Source organism: Thermobia domestica, chromosome 16, assembly GCF_964235325.1.
Source record: "Thermobia domestica chromosome 16, izTheDome1.hap1.1, whole genome shotgun sequence".
NCBI lineage: Eukaryota > Metazoa > Arthropoda > Insecta > Zygentoma > Lepismatidae > Thermobia > Thermobia domestica.
The window spans coordinates 103,283,682-103,309,132 of NC_137469.1; the positions used below are offsets into that span (position 1 = coordinate 103,283,682).

The 25,451-nt window shown below is 34.9% G+C and overlaps 1 protein-coding gene across 1 annotated transcript in view; it reads left to right on the forward strand.

Moving 5' to 3' along the window:
- Window positions 1-25,451, forward strand: part of LOC145673288 (uncharacterized) — an 85,174-nt gene that overhangs the window by 14,868 nt on the left and 44,855 nt on the right. Inside the window, exons 3-5 of the mRNA XM_081742859.1 lie at window positions 11,103-11,354; window positions 14,864-14,979; window positions 16,572-18,667. Of these exons, the coding sequence (XP_081598985.1) occupies window positions 11,103-11,354; window positions 14,864-14,979; window positions 16,572-18,667 (2,464 nt within the window). The remainder of the gene's footprint in view (window positions 1-11,102; window positions 11,355-14,863; window positions 14,980-16,571; window positions 18,668-25,451) is intronic.

The window sequence follows — 25,451 nt, forward strand, 5'->3', positions numbered from 1 at the left end:
ATTAAAACATAATTTGGCAATATTTTGTTTGAGATTTGGATGCCAAAATAATTGCATGAAAAATTTCAAAATATCGTCCCTTTAAAATTTTCTTTAAAACTGTAATTTACAAAATTTTTAACTGATTTGAACCAAATTTTCCCCAAAATATGATTAAAATGTTTCAGTGTGAAAATCAGTGACCTGTCAAAAATTTAAAATAAGGGCCGTTTTAAAATTTCAAAAATTCAAAATTTTTGCAACTATCAACTGACAGAAACCAAAGTTAGAACGAAAATAAAGTATTAGCAATGCCTTAGTTGAGCGTGAACATCAGCATGATACAATAAATAAAATTGGCGTTTTTTAATTTTTTTTTTTTTGGAAATTAGTTGTCTCTTGCGGCCCTGCGACAAAAGGTGTATGGATATTCTTCATCAGGAGAGAGAGAGAGAGAGCAATCGATTAGAATTCCTTTTTTTTTTTTTTTTTTTTGGCTTTGGGGAGAGAACATCAGAGACAAATTCTTCCTTTCTTAAGATCTGTCCTAAAATAAAATTATCCGCAATTGTAATTCTTGTTAGACGAGTGTCAGACTGTTCTTTTCTTGCCCCTGTGTGGAATTTATTTGTCTGTAACTATGGATGGAAATCAATAGCATCTTAAGACAATAGACAGTAGCACCTCGAGCAAAATTGATAAATAAAAAAACAAAGAGACAAACAAGTTTCTGCTTCGTAAAACAAGTTCTGAGACAATCTATGAACCTCAAACGCCGTTATTTAACTATTAACAGATCTTTTCTTTCTTTTTCGAGAAAAATAACAAAAAAAAAAAAAAAAAAAAATGGCCTTTAAACATTTTTCCTATCTTTTATGCTTTTCAAGATATTGACATTTCTAGTTTTTCTTTCAAACTGAAATCCTCGTTTTTAGATATTTTCGGGATGAAAGGATATATCCAGTTTCCTTAACTTTTTAAAGATAATCAATATTGGCATTGCACATTTCTTCTTTCAAACTTTTGGAACTGTTGGCATTTAAAAAAAATTGAATCCCGCCTTTCTTAACTTCTTTCGTATTTTTTTTTTTCTTTTGAAAAACGAGATAGCAAAAATATGTTTTCTTAAGCTCCTGAAACTGTCGAGTAATTGCTGGCATTAAACATTTTTCTCCGAAAAGAGGACCCCTTTTGGAGTTACTGACACAATATGTCAACTTTAACTTACATTGTTTTTAACCTTTACCGCTTTTTTTCGGGGGGGGGGGAGTCCTTCGGAAAGAACCGAGAATGCCATGTCCGCTTTTCTCAAGATCCCCGAGAATCCCTAAAACTGTTGAATGTGTAAGTCTAGACACTTTCTTCCATTAGCACTTTCAAAACCATCGTTCATATATTTCATTTAAGCAGGCTGCTAGAAGTCTTTACATTTTAAAGATTTTCCTGTGTTACAGGATTATTTTTATGTTTTTTCTTAACTGATCTAAATTCCATGTAAATTAGATTTTCACGAGTTCAGCAGCTCAGTAACGTTGTCTCTTAAAATAGTTAACCTCCCATTGATAAAGGTTTTACTTTAGCTAGCTATACAGAAACAAGGAGGGGGGGGGGTGTACAATTGATTTAATTAAATTTATAAATTCTGTAAATAAAAATAGCTTTTCTTACCTGCTTGCTGCACAATGGACAAAAGATTATTCTTCCATCGTATGTTAGATCTGGAAATTCTTGCAACCACTGGCGAATCAAGGTACTTTTTGAAGACTTCTCCTTTGGCATTGTTGCGTATGATACAAAACTTCTTTTTAAGAATCCTCAAGATCTGTGACTGGGCTGTAAGCCGTTGAGTCCAATTGTTCATGCGTTGTAGAGACGATGTATCGTTCTTGAACTACGTGTTTAAGATAAATCACTGCACTGACCCGAAAATGATACATGGATGGATACTCCAGTCAACTGAACCGCGTCACTTCATGAATCGTTTCTGTTCGTGGACTTTGGTTTTTCCCAAATATTGAAAGCGAAGACCCGAAGAGATTCTTGCTTCAATAGAGCTGTGTGTTGATTTGTGAATGTGTGTGTGTAAACTATTGTCCAAATTCCAGAGAGCTGAACGGATCACAGAAGAGCTGAAGTGAGCCGCTACAGAAGAGAAAAGGTGGAATAGTTCCAAGAATGCAGAACGGCAGGGAGGGGAATATTGGTTACTGCGATATGCACTTAGCAATAGCTTTGGTTTTGCCCCTGGGGAAAGAGAGACAGACAGAAAGAGATAGAGATCTTTCAGTACAGTGTCTGCAGGATGCAAAGGGATGGTTTGTCTTTGTCTTTCACAAATGGGCTTGACCTTGAGCAGAAATAGCTCAACTTTTAGAAACAATTTTTTACATACAACCACCCTCTGCGTTTCACTTCTTCATACGAGTTAGACTAAAATTAGCCTCGACAAACACACTCACTCTGCCTTCAGATTTGTCAATTAAATTTCACTCAACACTAAAAAAAAAGTTTATTTAAAAAATACAGGAATTTTGTATTTTTTGCAGTTTTAGGCATTTTTAGGCCAAAACGGCCAAAATAGGCGCTAAACTCCATTTTAGGCATTTTTAGGGCACTTATAAAGTGTTTTAATAGGCTTAATTCCTCATGATTCGTAAAGATCCGAAGTATTTTTTACTTCCTATAAAGGGAACAAAATAGGCATTTGCCTTAAAATCCGAAGTCTAGTAATGACACTATATCAGTTTGAAGTGAAAGCTTCAGGCATTATGTGGTCATTATTTGAAAGCTTTGTGAGCTGGGGAAGCATTTATTTCTTGAGCTAGCAAGGGAGAAAATCGGTTTATATTCAATAGTTCATCAAGATGGTTGATGTTTGTTTACATCAGTAAGGAAGCAACCTAGTACCAAGTTCAAGACAAAATTCGTTGGAGATTTTATTAAACAAATTAGAATTATCAAGAAAAGTGAGAAAATGCCAATAAATAGTTGTTTTTTTGGTGTGTGTGTGTGTGTGTGTACTATAAGTAGAGTAGTTGTGCATATCACTTTCCCCATATTCACTAATTACAGTGCATGTTAGGTTAAGGAGTATATTGTGTAATTATGCATGTGTTTATATCTTTATGATACTAACCAAGTAATGCATGTGAATCAATTAAAAAGAGTCTATTAACGTAACTATGAACCTTTAACTATGCTGATTCAATATTGTAGAAGTTATTTGAGTATGCTACATAAATATTTTGTTAATCTGATCATTCAGAAGCAGGGTTGGCAAAAACCATGGTTTTTATTAAAAAAACCAAAAAAACCGGTTTTTTGGTTTAAACCAGGTTTTTTTGGTTTAAACCAGGTTTATATGGTTTAAATAATTTGCTCTATATATTCACATCATATATGGACAGAAATAAGTTTGTTTCACCTTGGTGTTATTATGCAACAACCGGGTTATGCTGGAAGGGGTTACATAAGCTTAAAGCGGAATAAAAACCGCTTCTCGAGTTACATCCGAGAGAAATTGTCCTCCATTTGAACTCGGAACCAGGACTAATTGGCCACAAATGCGATACGTCTGCCGACTCACTCACGAAGGAATCCTGATTAAAAAAAAAAAAAAAAAAAAAAAACGTTGTACTGATCTTTACATGCTTCTTAATATAACTGTCAAGAGTCATTTCAGAAGGACAAAAAGATAAACAGTTGCACAAGTGAAACCATTACACAGAATTACATATGAACAATTTCAAAGTACTACGGAGTACAGAAGAACTAATTTAGTTCAAGTTAGTTAACAACGACTTTTATTGGTCGAAATTAAAGAAATACACCGACTTAATCTGCATATCAATAAGAAAAGTGAATAAAGATACGAATCATTTGAGTCCACTTTGGCTCAGACTCATTTATACATAAATAGATACCAAAGATACTTATTTCACTAAATGCCTCTCGTGAGGTCTGTATGACCCCCCCCCCACACACACACACAAAAGTACGGCATTTTCGATGTTTTTTATCAATAGTAAACATTGAAACGAAACAATATTTAGAATTTTTCTTCGATTGCAATTACATAATAATAACAACTACAAAAAATCACAAAATAAACATTATAAACTTATATAAAAAAAAGTTGCTTTTGTAGTATAATCTTTTTGAGTAATGAATGGGGAATTTAGGTCTGAATATAATACGGATAATATACGGGAGTAAAACGTGATAACCCACAAATGTGTGTTCATCAAGATTTTACAAACACTTACACTTTTACGAACATTTTTTTGTTTTTTGGTTTAAACCAGTTGGTTTTTTTGAAAAAACCAGCTGGTTTAAACCTTGGTTTAAACCATGGTTTAAACCACCTTGGTTTAAACCAGCCAACCCTGTTCAGAAGTTTCTAATATTTACTGAAAGTTGTATGAAAGATTTTTTTTTTCTTTCCGCGGACGTACCATGTCCGAGGTATCAATTTGTAATTCCGAATTAATAAACCAAATTATAATTAAAATAATCCAGAAATGAAGCTAAAGGTTTCTTATTCATTTCGTAGGTATTAGTGCATTGAATTACTTAACTAATATACAATAAAACTCAAATATTAGGTATTACTGAAATGAAACGAAATTTTTGTTGTGTTTAATGAAGAAAGCAATGATCCAGTGGACGGGGGAGTTCTGTCCCCGACAAGAATTTGGAACGGCTTTAGTATTCTTTTAAACTATGATAAATTTCGGCCAAATGAACATAGAAATTCCGTTGCGTAATAGTTGTTTTTGTTATCTACTATCTGTTATCTGTTATCTATGTTACTTTAAGTCTTCTCTGCTTCTAAATGGGCTAGTCTTATTCTCTAATACAGTGGTTCTCAAAATTTAGATTACGCGGATCCCTGTTCATTCGGATAGTGATCTGTGTACCCCTTGCAACGCTATCTGCAATTTCACAAGATATTGAAAATATGTACTAATTTGAATTACCACTGACAATAAAAAGATCAAGAAAAATATTGCAATAAGGAATTTATTATAAAAATACATGATTGCTTCGTAGTGAAAGAAATTTCTATTGAGAAGACTGAAAATCAAGGTTTTTTTTTTCTTTTAAGGAAATCCATTTGATAAATTCTTAAATGTGGGGTCATTAAAGTTCTTTGTATTTTTCCATAATTGCATTCAAATCTGGAATAAATTTTTTCACCATCAATCTTAGGTCCGATTCCACATGAAGATGATTTCGCTTTAAGGTTCGAGCACTGAAAGGAGCAGAAAAGGTTTGCTCACATAAGTAAGAGGTAAGAAAAGGCATCAAATGTTGCAATGCCTTTTTTATACAGCTCTTCATACTCACAGCAACCAAAAGCTACGAAGTTCATTTTCTCTGAAAACGTTTTTCCATGAAGTATCACAGGGTAGTTCCAATAGCTGTTCTTGTTCTGTGGTAAAGAGATTCATACCTCGTATATCGTGGATTTCTACATTACCAGGTTGTGGGACAGAGAAATATTCTCGAAAATTTGCAGCTTATGGTTTCAAGTGTCCTTCAAAGGTTTTCTGCATTTCAGCGCAGAGAGTTTTCACATGAAGAGTCAATGAAATCCTTCAGCACTGGAAATGATGAATAGTTATTGTTTTTTACTCGTAGTGTCCACAACTGCAGTTTCTTAATCTTAAAAATACTTCTTGCATAACAGCTGTGAGTTCCATTTTATTACGACACATTTCAATTTTTAAAACTCGCGGACCTCCTGGCTAGATCCCACGGACCCCACTTTGAGAATCACTGCTCTAATATGTATCCATATTGCAATTATTATCTGTAAACATTAAGCAATATTTCCAAAATCGAATATGTGAATTATCGATCTGTGTAGAAGATGGACTTTGAAGTAGTGTCTGTTCAGTCCAGATTATAAATGTTACACAATTTCTGTTTCGGGTCAAGATGTTACATTGCTCAGTCAATATATGTCTCTGAAGATAGATTCTGGGATTCATATTAGGAAACCGTACTGGTCCTGTGAAGAGCGTTCTACGTTTCTACAGTTAAAGAAAAAAAAAAAAAAGATATAATAATTCGTTAGAATACCGCAGTTTTAGAAAGCACAACCACCAACGTATAAGTGCTCGATTATATAAATATTCAATTTACAAATAACAATAGTAAAAGCGAAACAAATCTCATCGTTTATTCCAGTTGGTATGACAATGTTGGATAATAATAATAATAACAGAAAAATCACCAATTATTTTTGAAATTTTCTTTTCGTTTACAAAATAATATTAATACAAGTTTCACAATTAAAAATGTTACTGTAAATAAACGTGGTTTGTAAAAAGTATGCAGATAGCACTGGTACAACAACAGGGTTGGCTGGTTTAAACCAAGTGTTTAAAAAAACAAAAATGCTAAAAAAATGCCACAAATCGTAATCACAAATGCCACGTGAATTTCATAGTGGTTTAGATGCCACTTCAAGTAATATGTCGAATCCTTCATAACCTCACTGTTTCATAAGGACGTTAAGCCTAAACAAACCAAACGAGTTGAAGCAGCTTTAGCGGGTAGGCATGAGTTCATTTGCAAGCAACAGGGAGCCTTCCTTAACTATACAAAAGAAAATCTCAAAGAATCAGAATTTGCTGTCATCTGTGATTTTTCTGAAAATTATAGTACAGCGCTACAAGATGAAGCACAGAGCTACCACTGGACAAGCTAACAGGTCATAATCCATCCTTTTGTTTTATATTTCTAATAGGAAAACAAAGTTGAACATGTTAAATATGTAGTTGTTTCCGATTGCGCAGAACACAATACAGTTGCTGTTTACACCTGAATAAAAAAAAAAAATCTGATATCCAAATTTAAAAAACCTACAGGTTTTTTTTTTTTTTTTTTTAATTTTTTCCGACAGGTCTACCGCTCAAATTGACAATACAAAAATAGGAAAAACTTATTGAGCCTCTGCTTTCATGAGGCAGCTTTTAAAGTGAAAGGAGGGTGGTGCTTCTCGGCTATAGCACATGGCAAAGGGCCTAGCGATGGGGTAGGCGGTTCAGTAAAGAGACTGGCAGCTTGTGCTAGTTTACAAAGATCCTATGATAATCAAATTCAGACCCTAAGACAACTTTTTGAGTGGACAGTAGAAAACATGACCAAAGTAAATTTTGCCTACTCAACCCAAGAGGAATATACTGTAGCTGAAATGTTCCTGGAAAGTCGTTTCGATCAAGCATTGACTATCAAAGGAACACAACAAATCATGCATTCATTCCGAAAACTACATCACCATTATTCGTGAAATACTTTTCAGATGGTTTGCAGGGTTGGGAAAAGGAAGTGTCAAAATCACCAAATAAACTTCAATTAAAAGAAATATCAAGCTATGTCACCGCTGTCTGTGAAGGAAATTAGTGGTTTGGGTATGTTTTACAGAAAAATGAAGAACTTGATGAAGTAAAGATAAATGTTCTTCATCCACCTGGGCCATCTTCATCATTCTCATATCCAAGAAACGCTGATGTGTGGATATCTGTAGTGGACGTCAGGACCGGATTAAGGGAGGGGGGAGGCTTAGGGGGACTATAGCACCGGGCCTCCACTCTGATCAAAATCTCAACTGGCTATCTAAAAGGAATCATGAAAATACAATCATCATCATAAAATAAAATATGACCAAAAATATGAAACATAATCCCTTAAATTTCCTGCTGTACTTTCACAGAAATATATTAGGTGAAGTCAGCAGGGGCTTTTTTAGCCTTCAGATACGTTAATCCAGCCGTGGTGGACGTTCTGACAAAATGACAAAAGTGAATCCTGTAACTCCCGATGGAAGAAGTTATGTTCTCCTTGAAAGTGATGTAGGCCGAACAAATGTGGCTTTTTCAAATTTCAAGTGATAAACATATCCTATTACTTATTGAAAAGTTTTACTATGGAATCATCTGTACTCTTTCTTCAGATTAGTGTTCATTTTTATTTTTACAGAAGTGTAAAGCAGTATTCTTGTGTTATTACCCTACGTACAGAGTATTTCTTAAAAATAAGTATTAGTTTTTTTTTTTTTTTTTTTTTTTTTTTTTTTTTTTTTTACAATGAATCTATTACCATCCCAAATTCATATTTTGCAAGGTGCTTTACAACAATATCATCTATTCATGGAATTAATTTCAAAATTTTAAAATATGTTCTTTTTGAAGTAAAATTTTGATTTTGATTTTGAAAATAAAAATTTGTATTAGCCTACATGGTGTTGTATACCACAGGAAAGGGCATGAAAAATGCTGTAAAATGACACTTCAAACAGCTCGCTAGCTCAATTAGGAGATCTGCAATTCCAATTTCAAAATACATTGAACATGCTATTTTGGGCATTATTTCCAAACTTTACATAGCCCTATCTTCAATACCGGTCGGTATATAAAGTTGAAATTTGGTATTTTTGTTAGTCTATCTAGAGGGCATTTATGTACCAAATTTCATTAAAATCTGAGATGATGAGGTTAAGTCACTGTTGAATTGATATGTAATGACCCTCAAAAGCTTTTAGCAGCAAAGAAATAAATATAATTATTATTAACTTCTGAATAGTTTTATTTACATTAGTATTGCCAGAAAACTAATTGAAAATTTTGGAAAGTGCAGTACGCTGAAGCATAATTTCCATAGCGTAAGGTAAGGATTGTCTGTGCAAAGCAGGTGTTTCGTTTGTTGAGATCCGAAAAGTAACCAACAAAAACAGAAAACTGGATGTATTACCTGATAGATCAAGTAATGTTATAATTTAGCAAGTGGGTGATCAGTGTTCGAGGTGTGCTTGTTTAGCCATAAGGTTTTTCTGACTTTCCATTAGTTCCACACACACACACACACACACACACACACTGCTATATGAAAGCTAGTTATCAAAAATACTGTCGAGAATGAAGTGTGCTGGCCGTGTGAATAGAGTTAGATATGCTAATTGTAGATTACCAGATTAGCTTAGCAAGCAATGTTCCAGAGCTCAGAAAAAACAGTACTTCTGGCTTGCTTATGCAGTACTCCTTTAAGCAATGAACATCATTGGTGAAAGTTTTCCATCAATAATAGACATTTAATAGTAGTTCTGGTGTGTTTACGTACATGGGCTGATTCGTTTCAATTCGAGCAAATTAAATTTGTTGTTTACCTAAAGTATTCCACCCCACCACCATCGATCATACTCGATGTGATGGCTCCGATATTGGTCATTGCACAACATTGCAGTTTCCACTGTAGCAGACTGTTATAGTTGTACCAGGGCGGAATACCATATAACAGTTGTAGCTGCAATTTAAGACCAGTTGTAGCTACCATGCTTTGGTAGAAGGCCAGAGATGTTTTCTTTGTATAACTTGAAGCTTTTTCCTTGTGTAGTTCCATACAATGGGTGTCGTCACCATTCAGTGCTGGGATTTCGTCTTTGTAAACCGGGGATAAGACATATTCTTGGTATTGATTTTGACATATTTTTCGACCGTATCTTGAACTTCCGTCTGTTAGAGACCTGCACGGGCCGAATTTTCGGCCCGACTCCGGCCCGACAAATTTTTTAAAAAATTAGCTCTAGCCCCAGTCTTTCTCAAAATTTAGTACTAAATTTGACCTAACTCTCAGAAACATTTTCTAAACTCTGGTTCACAACCTAACGCTTGCCTCCCGAATGGTACCATTGCCTCCTAGAACTGCCTGTCATCGAGAGAACAAAAACTCCATTCCCTGTAACAAAAATCTAACTTAATTGATTTTTAGCATAAAGTGAAGATGGCAATATTGTTTAACGACAGGCAAAACATTCCCACACCTTCTTGTTATATTTTGAGTTCAGTGAAGGTCAAGGTCAGAGCTCAATTTACCGCATAATGCGTGCAATCCTCTATAGTGAAAGTTGAGCCGCTAAGCAACACAAACTGTAAATAGCTATTGCATTCTTTGTAACATTTTTCACGGACACACTTCTTCAACGTTTGGCTTTATTCCAATTATCGTTTAACGAAAGTCAATAATTATTAGAGAATTGCAATTGATCGGCCCCAGCCCGGCCCAACCTTAAGAAATAACAGTGTCGGCCCTCCCAAGTCCGGCCCGGCCCAAAGAAATAGAGTTGGCCCGGCCCGTGCAGGTCTCTACCGTCTGTAGAAAAAAACTAGTAAGCTCTTTCAGCCATAAAACCTTTTAAGAAATTTCCTTTGCATTGACTCACAGTTATATCGGTACCTGTGTAGCCTGTCCAAAATTTTCACAGTAACTCAGGTAAATCCATTCTTCGTCCATTGCCACAACAAATTTCCAGTAGACACCACCTAGGTGGCGCTCGTACAGCTTTCTGCCTGTTGTTCCTTTGCTCCGCGGTATGCTGTGGTGTGAATCCACGCACGTTGGCCTTGTGGACAGTTTGCAACTTTAATTCGTGATGGATTGACGGTTCACTTTTGATAAGGCTACACGTAATTGTTTGGCCATAACACGCTGTGATAATGGATATTCACGGGCATTCATACCCCGTATCTTCTTTATCACAAGTCTTGTGAGTGTCACTGGCGCCATCTTTGGATATGGGTTTGAGGAGGCTGCTGTGCGTAACATTTAATTACACTAACAGCGGCCTGTCCCACTACGAAACCATTGTTCCAATACTTCTGCTTTGCGTGAAATGTTAATTTGCATGGCAAAGTGCGACGTTCCCTTCAAAAAGTGATTTCTTTTTTCAACAGCATTTTACCCTCTACAAGCAGCTCCACTCTTCTACACACAACTGAGAGACAGTTACATATATATGTATAGTTATGTTGCACTGTGAAACCCGGTTTGACAGGTGTTACTGCCCTGCAAGTTGTTCGAATGGAAACGGATTAGCCTTTGTACCAGTTTTTTTTTTTTCATTCCATTACAGTCATTGTTGAATATTTTTCATCACAACAGACTTTTATAATGCATGTAAATGCATAAAACCTACGTTAATGCCTCTACGGGATGTTTATCTTGCAACCAATGTTGATTGACGGTGATTATCAAGTGACAGTTCTTTGTTTGACTGCAGCAAGGATCATTAGACTCGGTCGTAACATTAACTTTTAATATGTTTATATATTTTTTTTCAGACATGTTTTCCTCGGGCTTTCGAAATGTGGCCAGTTCCTGCTGTCTTACACCCATAGCACAGAAACAGACGATAACTCACTTAGTATTGTGTACAAATATCGCTTGCATTGGTGGGCTTTCATTCCATATCAACGAGCTAAAAAGGTTGCAGAAGTCACGCTCTTTAGTGATCAAGGAGTTCACTTCAATCTTTTTATAGCTGTTTGTCAGTGGCCGTTGGATTTGACGAAAGTATTAGTGTATGGTTATGGGTAAGTTTAATCTGTTTTTAAGATTTTTAAAAAGTAATCAATGCATTTCACTTATTATATTAATTTTGAATTAAAGTAAGGTGAAAGGCATATTTGTCACTGTAGATTGCATCACTTTCCCTTGTGTGTGCAAGATATTTTTTTATGAATTAAACTTATGATAGCACATGAGGTATATTATAGAAAATGTAATTATCGGTTATCATAGGTCTCGAAATTTTTTCTTCTGTCCTATGCGCCAGTTCTGAAGACCAGGCACCACAATAATAAATCCAATTTGATTCAAAGGACTACATGTTTTGGTAGTAAATTGCAATGCTAGTGTATTTATACAAACTTACCTCAATCTACAGGATACCTCTCTAAGATAACAGCAAGTGAAGGAAATGTAAGGAGGTTTTACAAAGCTACAGCTTCTGTTTTTTTAGCCATGAATATATCTTGTAGTTTGAGCACATAAATACCGATTGAATACTTTTTCTGGATGGATGAAAATCCTCCCTAAGTGATGAGTTATTCATGTTAATGTGCAAGGTAAATTGGAAGCTTTGAACTTCATAACAGGTTTATTATAATTTGTTTTTAATCCATCCAAACAAATGAAAATCAGAAGTACTGATTTGCAGGTAAAAACTGGGAATGTTATTGCCGAAAAAGGCAGAGAGCAGATTCGTATTTCCAGTCGTCATGGTCACCAAGTTCACCGTATTTTTTGAGTCCTAACTCACCATTACTTCAAAACATGAATTGACTCTTAATTAAATGTTAATGATGCCTCAGACTGTGTATTAATCTTAAATTACTGAACAGTTTCAAAAAGCTTTCCTTTCATTTTTAGCGGTTATATCTGAATTTTAACTGCTAATTTTGCAGCAAAGTTTGAAGGTGTGAGAAATATTTTCATGCATATGGAAATATTGTAAGTTTCTGAGAAGTTGAATCTGAAATGCTTTTTTCTGTCTGTAGTTAAAGGCAGTATGAAAAGAAATAAGCTGTTTAGAAATAATATAGTATTTTAAAATTTTCGTAGTCGCTTTGATGGACGAATGGCTTTTACTGTACTGGAAAAATCTCGATTTTGCTTTCGAATGGCGTGTAAATTCACAATTTCATATGTATATCTTACAGAATACGTCCGAAGACGACGAATATTCAAATGTGAACAAGATTAAAAAGTATATCTCATTCTTACTACTTGCTAGTTCTGTTGTGGAACGTCGATATATATATATATATATATATATATATATATATATATATATATATATATATATATATATATATATATATATATATATATATATATATATATATTTAAATTTTTAGTTTGGAAAAAGCAAAAATGTTTTGAGAAGGGATGTTGGTGACTAATGGTATATATATCACTTTCAAAACTTGCAGATACACTCAGAATTATTTTAGATGGTTTAAAAACTTATATTAAACGTCGAATTTCGCTGACAGCTGTCAGCATTGTCAAGATTAAAGTAGAAAGGAGTATTTACTAAGGGTAAGGTGTGTAGAAATTGTGTATTTACACTGGGATACGGCTGTTTCGGTGTAAGGACTTTGAGATGTGAGGTTGGTTCGGTGTAAAAATTCCAATCTTTACACCTAAATATTCGTGCTTTCTAACGAAGGTTATCCGTTAGGAAGAAATAAATTCATGAAAAAATAAAAGATAAAAAAATTAATGAATAAAATAAAAAAAATAATGCTGCCATACGTATTCTGCGTGAACTAATTCTCTTTTTTGCTCATTTCACGAATATTAGTTAGAAGCACATAATTAATGTTCTCTTTATGTTGCTACTAAGAGAAGATGTGCATTTTTTAATACGAGTATAGGCGTACAATGTATAACATGTATTAGTGGAAGTGTTAATTGAGAAATAATAATTTGTAATTGATTATGTAATTACATTTTTAAAGGGGGTTGCATACAATTGTAAATTCTAAATTTGGTGGTGGTATAGATACTGAAGATGTTTCGATTTTTTCAATAGAATACCTGTGAGATATTATTCAGTTGGAAATGTGTGTCTCAGGAACGTTGTGCAATAGATTTATTTGTTGACGCTGAATAATTTACAGCAAATAGTGTATATACTACGCGTAAATAGAATAAATAGTAGTAGGAGAATTGCATTGTCTTTGAATATCTAAGAGAATTGTTATAAGGTACTATTCAGTTTGTAATGTGTTTCTTACGAACGTTGTGGAATAGATTTATTTATTGATGCTGTATATTTTATATTTCACTATATATACATGTAAGTGACGTATAAATTGTATATATTACGCACGAACACTTTTAAAAATTAAATTAGAGTTTGAAATTAAATTTGTCTATTATTCCTCGTGCATTTTTGTATAGACTGTTGTAAATCGAAAATATGATTATGAAAGCATTGTGTTATCATTCTGTAATGGTCTCAATAGAGCTAACAATGCTAAACAGTTTATACTATGGCACAGTAACTTCATGATGGCACTTCGAATATCAGATCGAAAAATTCAAATATTTTTTTTTTTTTTTTTAATTTCAAATTTTATTTACGTGCTTTAAAACGCAATTAGAAGATTCATATATTACGAGAATTTCATAGCCGTTTACATATATACGAGTATATATGTAAATGGCTATATAATATGAATTTTTCTAAAGATGAAACCTAGGTAAATCGCTTTCTCGTACTCGAAAATTGGTTTTCATGAAATCGTGAATACACACACACACCACGGAAGTACGTCAAAAGTAATTCTCAACAAATTTTTTATGCACCGAAACGTCCTTTGCAGCCGAAACATCCATACACCATGCGCCCTACATCGAAACGTCCTAGGCCCGTTTACATTCATAAATAAAAACCTTTAGCTGCTCCATATAATACATATCAATTTTTGTTCTTCTTCAGTGGGTGGCGTCAGTGTTGGTATTCCACCCTTTGTGCAAAGTTCCTATATCGAAATTTAACTTTGATCCCCTCACTTGAATGAAAAAAAGTCTCGCATAGGTGTCTGTGAATGATCAAGGTTTTTATTATTATTATTATTATTATTATTATTATTTGTTTATTTATTTTATGAATTGGACTTTTTCGATGTACTTTGTCTTTCAAGTGTTTCGAAAGGCCCGATGTTGAGGCATCTTGGTATTTGGCATCCCAAGTATATTCTTCAGTCTTAAGACGTTTATTCTGTGGAGCAGCTAGATATTCTTAGTTTTGAAAATGCTTACAGCTATCAGCAAAAAATCGACGTTTAGTACGTATATTTTTTTTTCTAACAATCTGTAATAATTAGGAGGAACGAAAGTTAATTCCTTTTGAGTTTATTGGTAAGATTGTTTTTCATGCGGGTTTACATTACAAGGAACATTTGCTTTAATTTAAATTAACCAGTGACAGACACTTATTTGTGTTCATGGCGATTTAACCACCATTTATATTTAACGAATGCTTTAGAATTAACATTAATACCATGACTATTGTGTATTTCTTTTCTAGTGAGGAACAATCCGACTTGCCAACCAGCCAGCATTGTTTTATTACTATTACTACAGTACCTTCTCTAAATAATTGTCAGGATTGTCTCAAAGTGGCTGCATCGTACGAAGAAGAAGGTATGATATATTTCTTTAGTTTACGCTAAGATTTCCATTTGTCCTGATTTTCGAGGATAGCCCTGGAATTAAGTGTCATATTTCCCTCATCACGATTTATACTTTCAGGCACTAATGCCAACTTACTTTTGAAGTGTCGCAGAAAATGTGATCGTTGGAATCAGGAATTAAGCTGAAGCCTGACACTTTTTAACATTTTAAAAATTGGTTTAACAGCAACAATACTATTTGCTGCTTGTTTCATCACGAAATTATAATCCTGTTGTTTAAATGTTAGTTAAATACGGTAACAATTCTGCAAAGAAAAACTGCAGGAATAAATATTGTGGCAGGCTATAAAAGTCTTTGGGGTTCAGCTGGAAAGTAACAAACTCCGGATGTCAAATCTTGATTTTATGCACTGAGCCAATGGTCTGCCACTCAGCATGAATTAACACAATTTATAAACTAATTTGGAGAACGTGTTCTTTTGTAATTAATTGAAATTCGCTTATCAGAAACACGTTGTCGATTAAAATCATGTGTTGCATATTATTGGTTGTGTGTTTTAAAGGACATAATATAGCTTAAATCCTGATCTGCTGATTCAGTTTTTCAATATAATCACAATTCATTATTGTGTATGTTTCATGATCACTTGACATGTGTCATGCTTTTATTATTCTATGATCTTTTGAAAATTAGGACAAAACTCCAGAATTATTTTTATTGTAGAGAGAAAAAATACAATATTGAATAATTATGTACTTCATCCTTATTTAATTTAGTATTAGTAATGTTTTCCCAATTGTTTCACTTATTAATTAAATTGGATTATACATTTATAAATAAGAAAATCATATTGTATACAAAGAAAAGTTTTATTCCATTTGTATCTGCAGTTCCGACCATTTATAGTTGATCTTAGAATGTGTCCGTTTCAGGTACGACGACTCTACTGTGCAAATAAAATTGAGTTAGTAATCTGTGTTGCTTCAGTAAATGTTTCTCTTGTTTCATAATTTTGCAAAGTACTTTACATTCAGGCCATTACTATTTTCGTTTGTTTTATTGCTATTTGAAGATTGTTTAGTGTAGAAAGATGAAATTTTAGATAAGAATATCTTGTGTTTTGTCAAAAACCAATCATGTACCTTTCTTAACGGTCACCCAATAAGTTTACTCCTTTAGTTTCGAAGGCCGTTTGTTATGTGTGATACCTTTCAGAATCAATGCTGATTAGATATTAGTCTGTTATTACAGTGATCAAAATTTGATCTTGACTGACTTCATCGGTATGACCAAGAATCAGATGATGCAAATTGCTGTTGCCCATATATTTGAAAATTATAGTAAAATCAAACTAAGCTTTTCTAAAATATTTGTTTAATTTATCTAGTCCATCAGGTAAAATTTTATTTCACACGTAACTCATTCATTACATAGACAAGCAAAGTTTGTTCGTAATTTTTGTAATAGACTTTTCGATAGGTCATAAAAATTCATAGAGCTAAAAATCAGTTTTTAAAATTGTACCCAATAACAATAATATTATATTGAAAAAATAACTTTAGAGATGCTTATATAATTATTTTTGGCTTTATTTATTGCAGATTTGGCCGCCAGCTGGGACAGTTGTGTACGCTTCAGCTGTTTAAAACATGGTATGACAATTCATACATCGTGTGAGATTGTTCCTCCATTTCCAAAGTTCGAACCACAAGTAAGCATGAAGAAAGATGGCGTGGTAGTGATCAATACAGGGAATTTTCTCCATGTGCTTCGTACTGAATTAGAACATTTGACGCCTTCGAAACGAGACGATTACGAAGAAGTGAAAAAGGATGATGAGGATGAAGAAACTATAGATCGACGTAAAGTCTCAGCTGATGAAGAAAATGGTTGTGATGTTCATCAGTCTGCTCTCAGCAATTGCTCAACTATGCTTGAAAGTGGTGAGAGGAGCCTAACGTCTTCCCCTCCCAAAGACGTGACTACGATTCTTAAAAGTAAAACAAGTGATGAAGTAATAATGTCAAGTGATGGGTTCCCCGTTTCATGTAAAAATGTCATAGATAAGGAGAAGAGTAATGAGGATACGGATAATTTAAGTGATACTGACTGTTCTGTACCTAAAGAAAGGCAAAATAATAGGTATAAATCATGTATTCTAGATGATGCAGAGTTAAGTTGTAATCACGAAGTGATAAGTGATTCTTGTGCTCAAGATGTCAAACCTTGTGATATTTGTGTGGATGAAAGCGTAAATGATAATAACAAAATATCGATAAGTGTTTGCAAAACTGTGGATGAGTGTTGTAGTAAGAAAAGGACTAATCATTGTTGTAGTTCCTTAACAGCTGCTAGCTGTATACAATCAGGAGGAGAAACTATAGGCCCTGGGAAAGGTGCTCATGCAGAACCAGTGTTAGAGAGAAATTGTGATAGTATTCCTTTTCCCCATTCATGTGATGATACTTTCTCTGGGAGGAGGGAAGTATCCCATCTATTAACCGAAAATTTAGTTAATTGTAGTTCCAGTAGTAGAGTGATGGCAGATGTAAGCCAGGAATTGAATATTACGTGTGGTGGTTCTTCCACAAATGCCCCTACCTCGTCCGTGACTTTTTATTCTTATTCTGCGCAACTTTACGATGACTCAGAAGTTCATTCACGTAAACAAACGGATAATAATACGGCACAGAATTCTATAGATTCAGAAAGTGATGAAAGTTTACCGGCATCTGAACTCACTTTGTGTGCTAGCAGTAATATTTCACAAGCAAAACCCGAGTCCAAATCATTGTCCAAAGAAACCAAACATGGATCTTTTAACGTAGACGAAAGACTCAAACGTGCAGAAGTGAAACAAGATGAAAAATGTGTTACAGTTTCTAATTCCTCATCCCAGGATTCTAGAGTGATAAATTCGAAGCGTAAAATGGCTGAAATGGCATATGAATTTATTGATGAAAGTCCGGAATCTGCGTGTGAGAAATTGAGTGCCTTTCGCAAGAGACGGTTAGCAGATAAAAAGTACGAATTCTGTGATGAAGACGAAGACTCGGAAAATATTGTACCGTTTCGTGTTCTTCGAAGAAGTTCTGATCAAGAAAACCATGCTCCGACACATTTATCTGCTATATCTTCCATGGCTTCTGCACAAGTCACTCTGTTTGATCATGTCATGGGTACGAATTTGACTAATACACTGCGTAGGCGCTACCAAGAGAGAGCTGGTACGGGTGAACTTCTAGAAACGGCTCAAGAACTGACGGTTACTGTGGGTGATCGAAATTCTCGTCCTCTTCTTTCAAGTCTTCCAGCTGCCTCTCCTCCAATAGAAGGACAGGAGGACAAAGTTCTTCGTCCACTCAATCGCAACACGACGACTACTGGGTCTGGAGGTGCATTGCTTTCACCAAAAGAACCTCGGGACTTAGATTGGAAACCTGGTAGAGATACTAAACGGGTGGATGTGTTTGCCTCTGAACAAAAAAGTGATAATCCTCATCCGATTAGATGTCCAAATGGTAGCTTAACCATATCTCGAGACCTTGAACTAGTTTCTAGTCCACATGACGTTTCTCATCGGCTGGAGCTGGGTTCTCCTGGTGGAAGGATAAAGAAAGATCAATCTAGTCCTTCACTGTCCAGTAATAATACTCCGAATTCAGGGAATGAGTGTAAGGAACAAATTGTGAATCAGGTAGGTTTATTTATTTTCTTCCCTGTTCTTTTTCTTTTGGAATTATGAATAGAATACAATATCTTGATTTTAGTTGCATCTTCTGCTGATCATATTAGGTCATTTTTCATTCAGCTTCCCGCCTGTTATTTTTGTACCGCGTAATAAGTGATCCTCGTGCAATTATATATAAAATAAAATAAAATAAGGTATTCCAAAAACCGCACCACTACGAAGCGCTATTCTACAGCCGAAAATTAAACGAAAATGATGCATTGTAGATGTAGTATATACTCCTGTGCCCCCTTCAGGCGCTAGGAGTAACTGAAAATATGATGGTATGACAACGTCTTAAATTTTAAACCATTAGCAGTACTCTGTGAACCCATCAAGCATTTACGTGGATTCTCGCCAGATGGTAGTTAAAGCTGGCAGGCGTTGATACGAACCTCGTCTATTGATACAGTTTATGGCATGCTCCGTGAAAAGTCACATTTCTACAATTTGTGTCTGGGTGTTTGTTTGCTTCTCTGTTAGTTAGCAGGTGATATATATTGTATTCATATAAGTAACTTGTACCAATGCTAATAGATGGGATTAGTATCAGAGTTTATCCAAAGGAGCCTTTTTCTTCTGTCCGAGTTGGACCCACATGAAAAAAAAAAAAAAAAAAAAATGCTTACATGAGTTTTTGAATTTTTTTATTTTATATTATTGGTCCAATCAAGTTGAATCACATTGTGTGTGTGTGTGTTTTTTATCTGTTTATTTTTATACGAGATTTTGGACTTCCATTGGACGAATTAGCTAGTTTAACACACCACAATATATTACGTACATTTAATAGGTACTGAGACTATTCATAGACCATCATGAAATTCTAAATACACTGAAAGAATATATAAAACAATAATCTGACCATACCTTGAGATAACTAAAGAACAAATTGATGAAAGATGAATTATGTATATCGGGTGTTTTATAAATGGTGACCATGGACAACAGAGCGTTATTCTAGGTCGAAAGCGAAAGCATTATATAACAGAATACCCTATGGGGCCTCCTTAAGCTGCTATAGGGAATAAAAAAATTCACTATGTGTCAACGTCGCAGTTTAACTTGGATCCATTCGTATTGCTCTACGAATCCATTAAACAATTACATCGATTGTTACGGTAATAGGTGGTAATGGTTCTATTGTCAACGTGTATCGATTTTAATTGCTATCTGGAAATAATTGTTGATAATTGTTGTAACTATTTAATGGATTGGTAGTTGTACTTCATGGTTCTTTATCTGTGACAGTAGCACGTAGTGCAATTTGTCTTCAGACGAGGAATAATGCTCTGTAGGTCATGGGCATCATTTTAGAACACTTGATGTATTTGAAATAACATACGCAATATTACGTTAAGAGAGATAGAAATCTGTAAAGCAAAACGAAATAATACAGGGTGTCCAATATACAATGCAACCCGGAGTTTGGAATATAGAACTTTTGAACCTGAAGTGATAGTGGTTATACCCAGTGTTCGAAGTGAAAAAAAAAAAAAAAAAAAAAAAGCGGTATGTTTTATTACAATTTTGATTCGACATACCGGTTACCTATTGTTGAAATGCAGCGAGGGTATATTGCCTAACAGATTGCACTTTTGTTTACATAATGATTGAAAACCAGTGAACAGCATCTCTGTAGTAACGGAGAGGAGGATAGTAGAGACTGTAATCCCTTCCAACTTTCAGAAAAAAAAATCTTATGTTGTATTATAGAGAATTATACATGAAAATGCTCAAAAACCGAATGAGGATAATTTCCTACGGGAAAACTCCCGGTCCCCCACTCGACCGTGGAGTATTCCAAACACCCGGAAAGTCCGTTCCCACAACAGATAACCCATAAACCCGTCGATGTTCAAAATACGGTATTTATATGTATTAAGCTAAGGAGATATACAACAAAGAAACAATTCAATATAGCACATCAAAATATAAACTAGGTGAACTTCTTGGCAGACACCTCATTTTAAAAACAAAAGGTAAGAAAAATGTCGGTGTTGTCAACTTAGAAATTATTTCTACATAAGAAATAAAACCTTTTACTTGCAAAGCTATTCGTCAATTACTGTGTATAAAAATGGATTTATCAAAGGTATTTAGCATCTACTTTCCAGTGACGGTATGTTTTAATCATTAAAAAACCACAGGCCTTCATCACTGGAAAACCAGATGCGGTATGGCATACCACCGCATACCGTCTCACTTCAACCACTGGTTACCAAAATGAAACTTTATTCATGTATATATTTTTAAACTAGGAAGCAACGATTGAAGTACACTAGTAACCACACAGTGTTGCTAGATGTACCCGAAGGTGTAAATCAGTTTTTTTTTTTTTTTTTAATTAATTTTCAGTTTGTGTAGTTGGAGTAGCTTGGAAAATATGGATCAGAAAAGAGAATTTTTCATTTCCACCGATAACTAATCGGACGAGGCCTCTGTAAGGTTGAACTAGGGAATTCATAGTTTTCATAAATTAACATTGAATTGGCAACCCTGCTGTTTCTGTGTATCAAAAGGTGTGTTAAGGTTCCGTCTACATTATGCAATTCCTGAAAACAATGAAAAAGTAACTTTGAAATTACCGTGATAAAACTTCTATTTACATACACTCGGCAACACTGCTACTATCAGAAATGAGTTACCAGCTCTACAAGAGATGCTGGAAGCGTCCCCTGTTTTGATTTAAAACTGGTTCACACGTTTCACCAGGTTGTCAGCAACTTTACGAAGATTAGAAGTGTTAATGTTCTCAATGGCACTGCGAATGTTCGTTTCAGGTCTTGAATAGTTCGAGAATTGTTTTGTATACCTCTTACTTTACTTAGCCCTATAGAAATAAATATCAGTGTTGCCGGGTACATGTAAGTAAAAGTTTTATCATGATAATTTCAGAGTTCTTTTTTCATTGTTTTCAGAAATTGCATAAGTAGACAGATCCTTAATACACCTTTTAATGCACTGAAACATCAGCAGGGTTGCCAATTCAGAGTGTTAATTTATGAAAACTACGATTTCCCTAGTTCCCCCTTAAAGAGGCTTCATTCGATTAGTCATCGGTGGAAATGAAAAATTCTTTTTTCTGATCCATAGTTTCCAAGCAACTCCAACTAAACAAACTGAAAATTAACGACAGAACATCCATACGTATGAGTTACGATTCAATTTACAGGTTTTCCAAAAAGAAAATTGATTTACACCTTCGGTTACATCTGGCAACACTGTGTGGTTACTAGTGTACTTCAATCGTTGCTTTCTAGTTTAAAAATATATGCATGAACAAAGCTTCATTTTGGTATAACTATTATTTGTGTATCACTTCAGGTTCAAAAGTCCTACTATTCCAAACTCCGGGTTGCATTGTATATTGGACACCCTTTAGAATTGTCGATTTGGACCATTCGTAGCATAAGAGCAGGTGTGGATATGATATATATATTATTCGCTTAGTGAATAAGGGGGTGGGAGGAGGGGGCGAAATTTGAACTTAACATCACACAACGGTCTGGACAATTTGGAACATTTTTGTTACAAGGTGAGTTCTTCAACTTCGAGAAACTTAGGTATATTAATTTGACGCAGGGAACGAGTGACGTATGTATGTGTGTGTGTCTGTTTGTGTCGCAGGAAACAAAGGAGACACACGACTGAGGAAGCTTAAAATTCAATTTCAGCAGTACTATTCAAAAACCGTGTGACCAATTTTGAACTTTCTTGGTGCTTTGTAGCTTCATGTGACGACAGTTTTGATTGACGGATTTCATTTCTCTTGCATATCGCCATAAATGTAATTTTAAAAGTAGATTTCGACCGTAGAGTGTAGGCCTGGATGACAAGGTAACTGCCCCCGAGTGAGAAGTGAGGATATTCGAAAGAAAAATACTAAAGTGCTTAAATAATTATGCGCAGAAATCATATTGACATAAAATGACTACTCAACAGTACTTCTTTTCATTAAATCTTGGTTATGTGAATCCATTAACAGCAGATACACACTACCAGATACGAGTATATGATCATCAAGTACGATCCGAGTATAATTAAGATACTAGTGAGGTTATGGTTCGCTACCAAATGAACAGGTTATGGCATAACTGTTCTACCTCAGGATCAAACTACTATCCATTTCATAAAGATAGGCCCCTGACTTCGCAGTGCTGCCCTGACGTTCACTCAAGACTTATATTGCATTGTCGTACCTCGTTAGAATTGTTGGAATGTTGTCCTTTCAATACCTAAGACATAAAAATTTTCTTTGTACTGTGTAGTGAGAAACAAATAGAAATTAATGAAAAAGTGCGTATTTTATCGTACTTTTTTTGGTAGACTAATGTTTATAGGACTATATCTCGCAAAGGAGATCACATGAAATAATTCCTGTGCACGATATGTAGGTGCATCTATTACCTGAAGTTCTGAAAATTTCATTACTCAACACGAATTTTCTTGTTATTCAGTAAAAAGTGATACATCATTATCTCTGAATTGCTGCGGTGTATTATCTATCTGAAAAAAACTTTTAGAAAGATCTTAAAGTACCTTTTTCAACCAAACTGTTTCGAACTATTTTGAAAAGATAAACAATAACAAATATGACATTATGATTTTCTCTGTTCTGCGCCTATCGCTATCGCAGGTTATTCGGAGTACCACGTTGCCACATTTTCCTGGCGCGTATATACTCTCAGCCCGACGGGTATTTAAACTTGTCACTCACACTGTCCAGCACTTTGCAGAGGTATTTTTAAAATTTCAGATCTCCAAAGACTTTAAACTAATTTCTGTGAAATTAACAGGGTATACAGTAAACATACCTATTGTTTAAAATTAGAGAAACGAACTGTTTACCTTGTTTAGATTTGCATGTGATGGTCCTCGAAAATATGTTGCTTTTTGTCAGTTTTTTCACTTATTGCACGCAATACAAAATACATTTACACCGAAACAAATATACTCACGAAGTTTATGATATGAAATAATCTTAGTTAATATGTAATAGTGAGTTTACACTTCACAGAAAATCTGTTTTCAGATCTAGGAGTCCAAGTATTTCTCTTTAATGTTGTACATTTCGAAGCACTTCCCCACACAAAGTTCAGCTTCATATATCAGACAATAAACGCTAATATTTTTATTAAAATCTTCTTTCACCGTGCGGATGCTACGCACGTTACATCTCCTTTGTCCTACTCTATTAGGATTTGCGGATATTAGGGGAACTTTGTATGGGTAATGGCCCCTTGCTACGAGTCTTCCATGGGTAAAGACTGGGATAGTCCCTGTAGTTCAGTTCCTACTGAGTGCAGCAGTTTTTCTGCTACGTTCAGATAAAAAGTTCGAAGTGCGATTTGTTTTCCTACTTTCTTCCTGTACAGTATGTGAGCATTGACAGTGATGAGTCAAACACCAGAAAAAAACATCTTCTTCCATCATTTGATAGATGTATTTTTACTAATAGCTTTTACGTAGTTGATTTGTAAAAATCGCGTAAAGCTGACTAAAAAGCATATAGAAGATTTCTTGTTTTCAATTGAAGTAACACGCTTTTACTTAGAAAACAAATTGTTTCAGTAATTTTTCATTTTCTCAATCTGCTGTTTTGCGTAGTTATTCACTTCTTTTTCTACTGTTCCCGGCGGGAGCTTATGTGCTTTGGATTCCACGTTAATCAGTAGGTCCACGTCTCATATCGCCTCTGCTAAATGGGACGTTAAACTCAAAATGAACTCAACTTTTTTACTATAAAACTTCATCGGTAAAAATAGCTGAAACACGTTATGTGGGGAATACTCTGTAGATAGCCTAGCATTTTGATTAATTCCTGGGACACCACTAAACAGGGGTTTTGCATTTACTTGAGTTTTGTCGCTCCAAACTACATCACAATCTGCCTTCAAATAGGAACGACGCAATTCTTTTTCTTCTTTCAGGGCATAACCTCAGGTTCACTTGAAACATAGAGTTACTATCTTGTTCACTCACGGATGTGCCGCCACTGAGCACAGAATAATCAATGTCATTACTATCTAACTCATAACCATCTGTGTCGGAGTCATTCATCAGTTCTGCAATTTCATTATCGCTCAAAATTTTGCCACTTCCTCGGTTAGCGTACTCGCCTTTGTCGTGAGAGACCCGGGTTCGGTTCCCGGCGGGAGCTCATGTGGTTCGGAATCCACGTTAATCAGTAGGTCCACGTCTCATATAGCCTCGCTGCTGAAAGGGACGCTAAACTATAAATCAATCAATCAATCAATTTGCCACTTCCTTCTGTAATGTTGCCGCTCGTAGAAGGAATATTCATATTTTTTTTTCAATAAAAAAACACGAGAAATACTTAGGAAAAATATAAATGCACGTTCGCCCGTCTCACTCCAATGAGTACATGTGATGTGAGTGTGTAAGTTTTTGATGTCTACAAACTGAAGGGAAGTGTTGAAAACGTAATGAGTGCGACGTGATTAGACGCAAAAACAGCCCTCGTAACCTACGCATTGCATAGTTTTCTTTCGTTGGAAGGAAACAAAGGACCCAGGATTTTCTATTACATTCGGCAGGAGAATTCATCGCAGAACAACTTGGGTGAACGCGTGATTGCCAAGGCTAAATTTCTTTTTTCCCTTTATGTTCATAGGCTGGAAAGTTTGTATATTGATAGATCCTGAGGTAGAAATGGATCCATTGTTAATAAGTGTCCAGGAAGATAACAGGAGCTATGACGAGTCAGCAAGTGACGAAAGTGAATGAG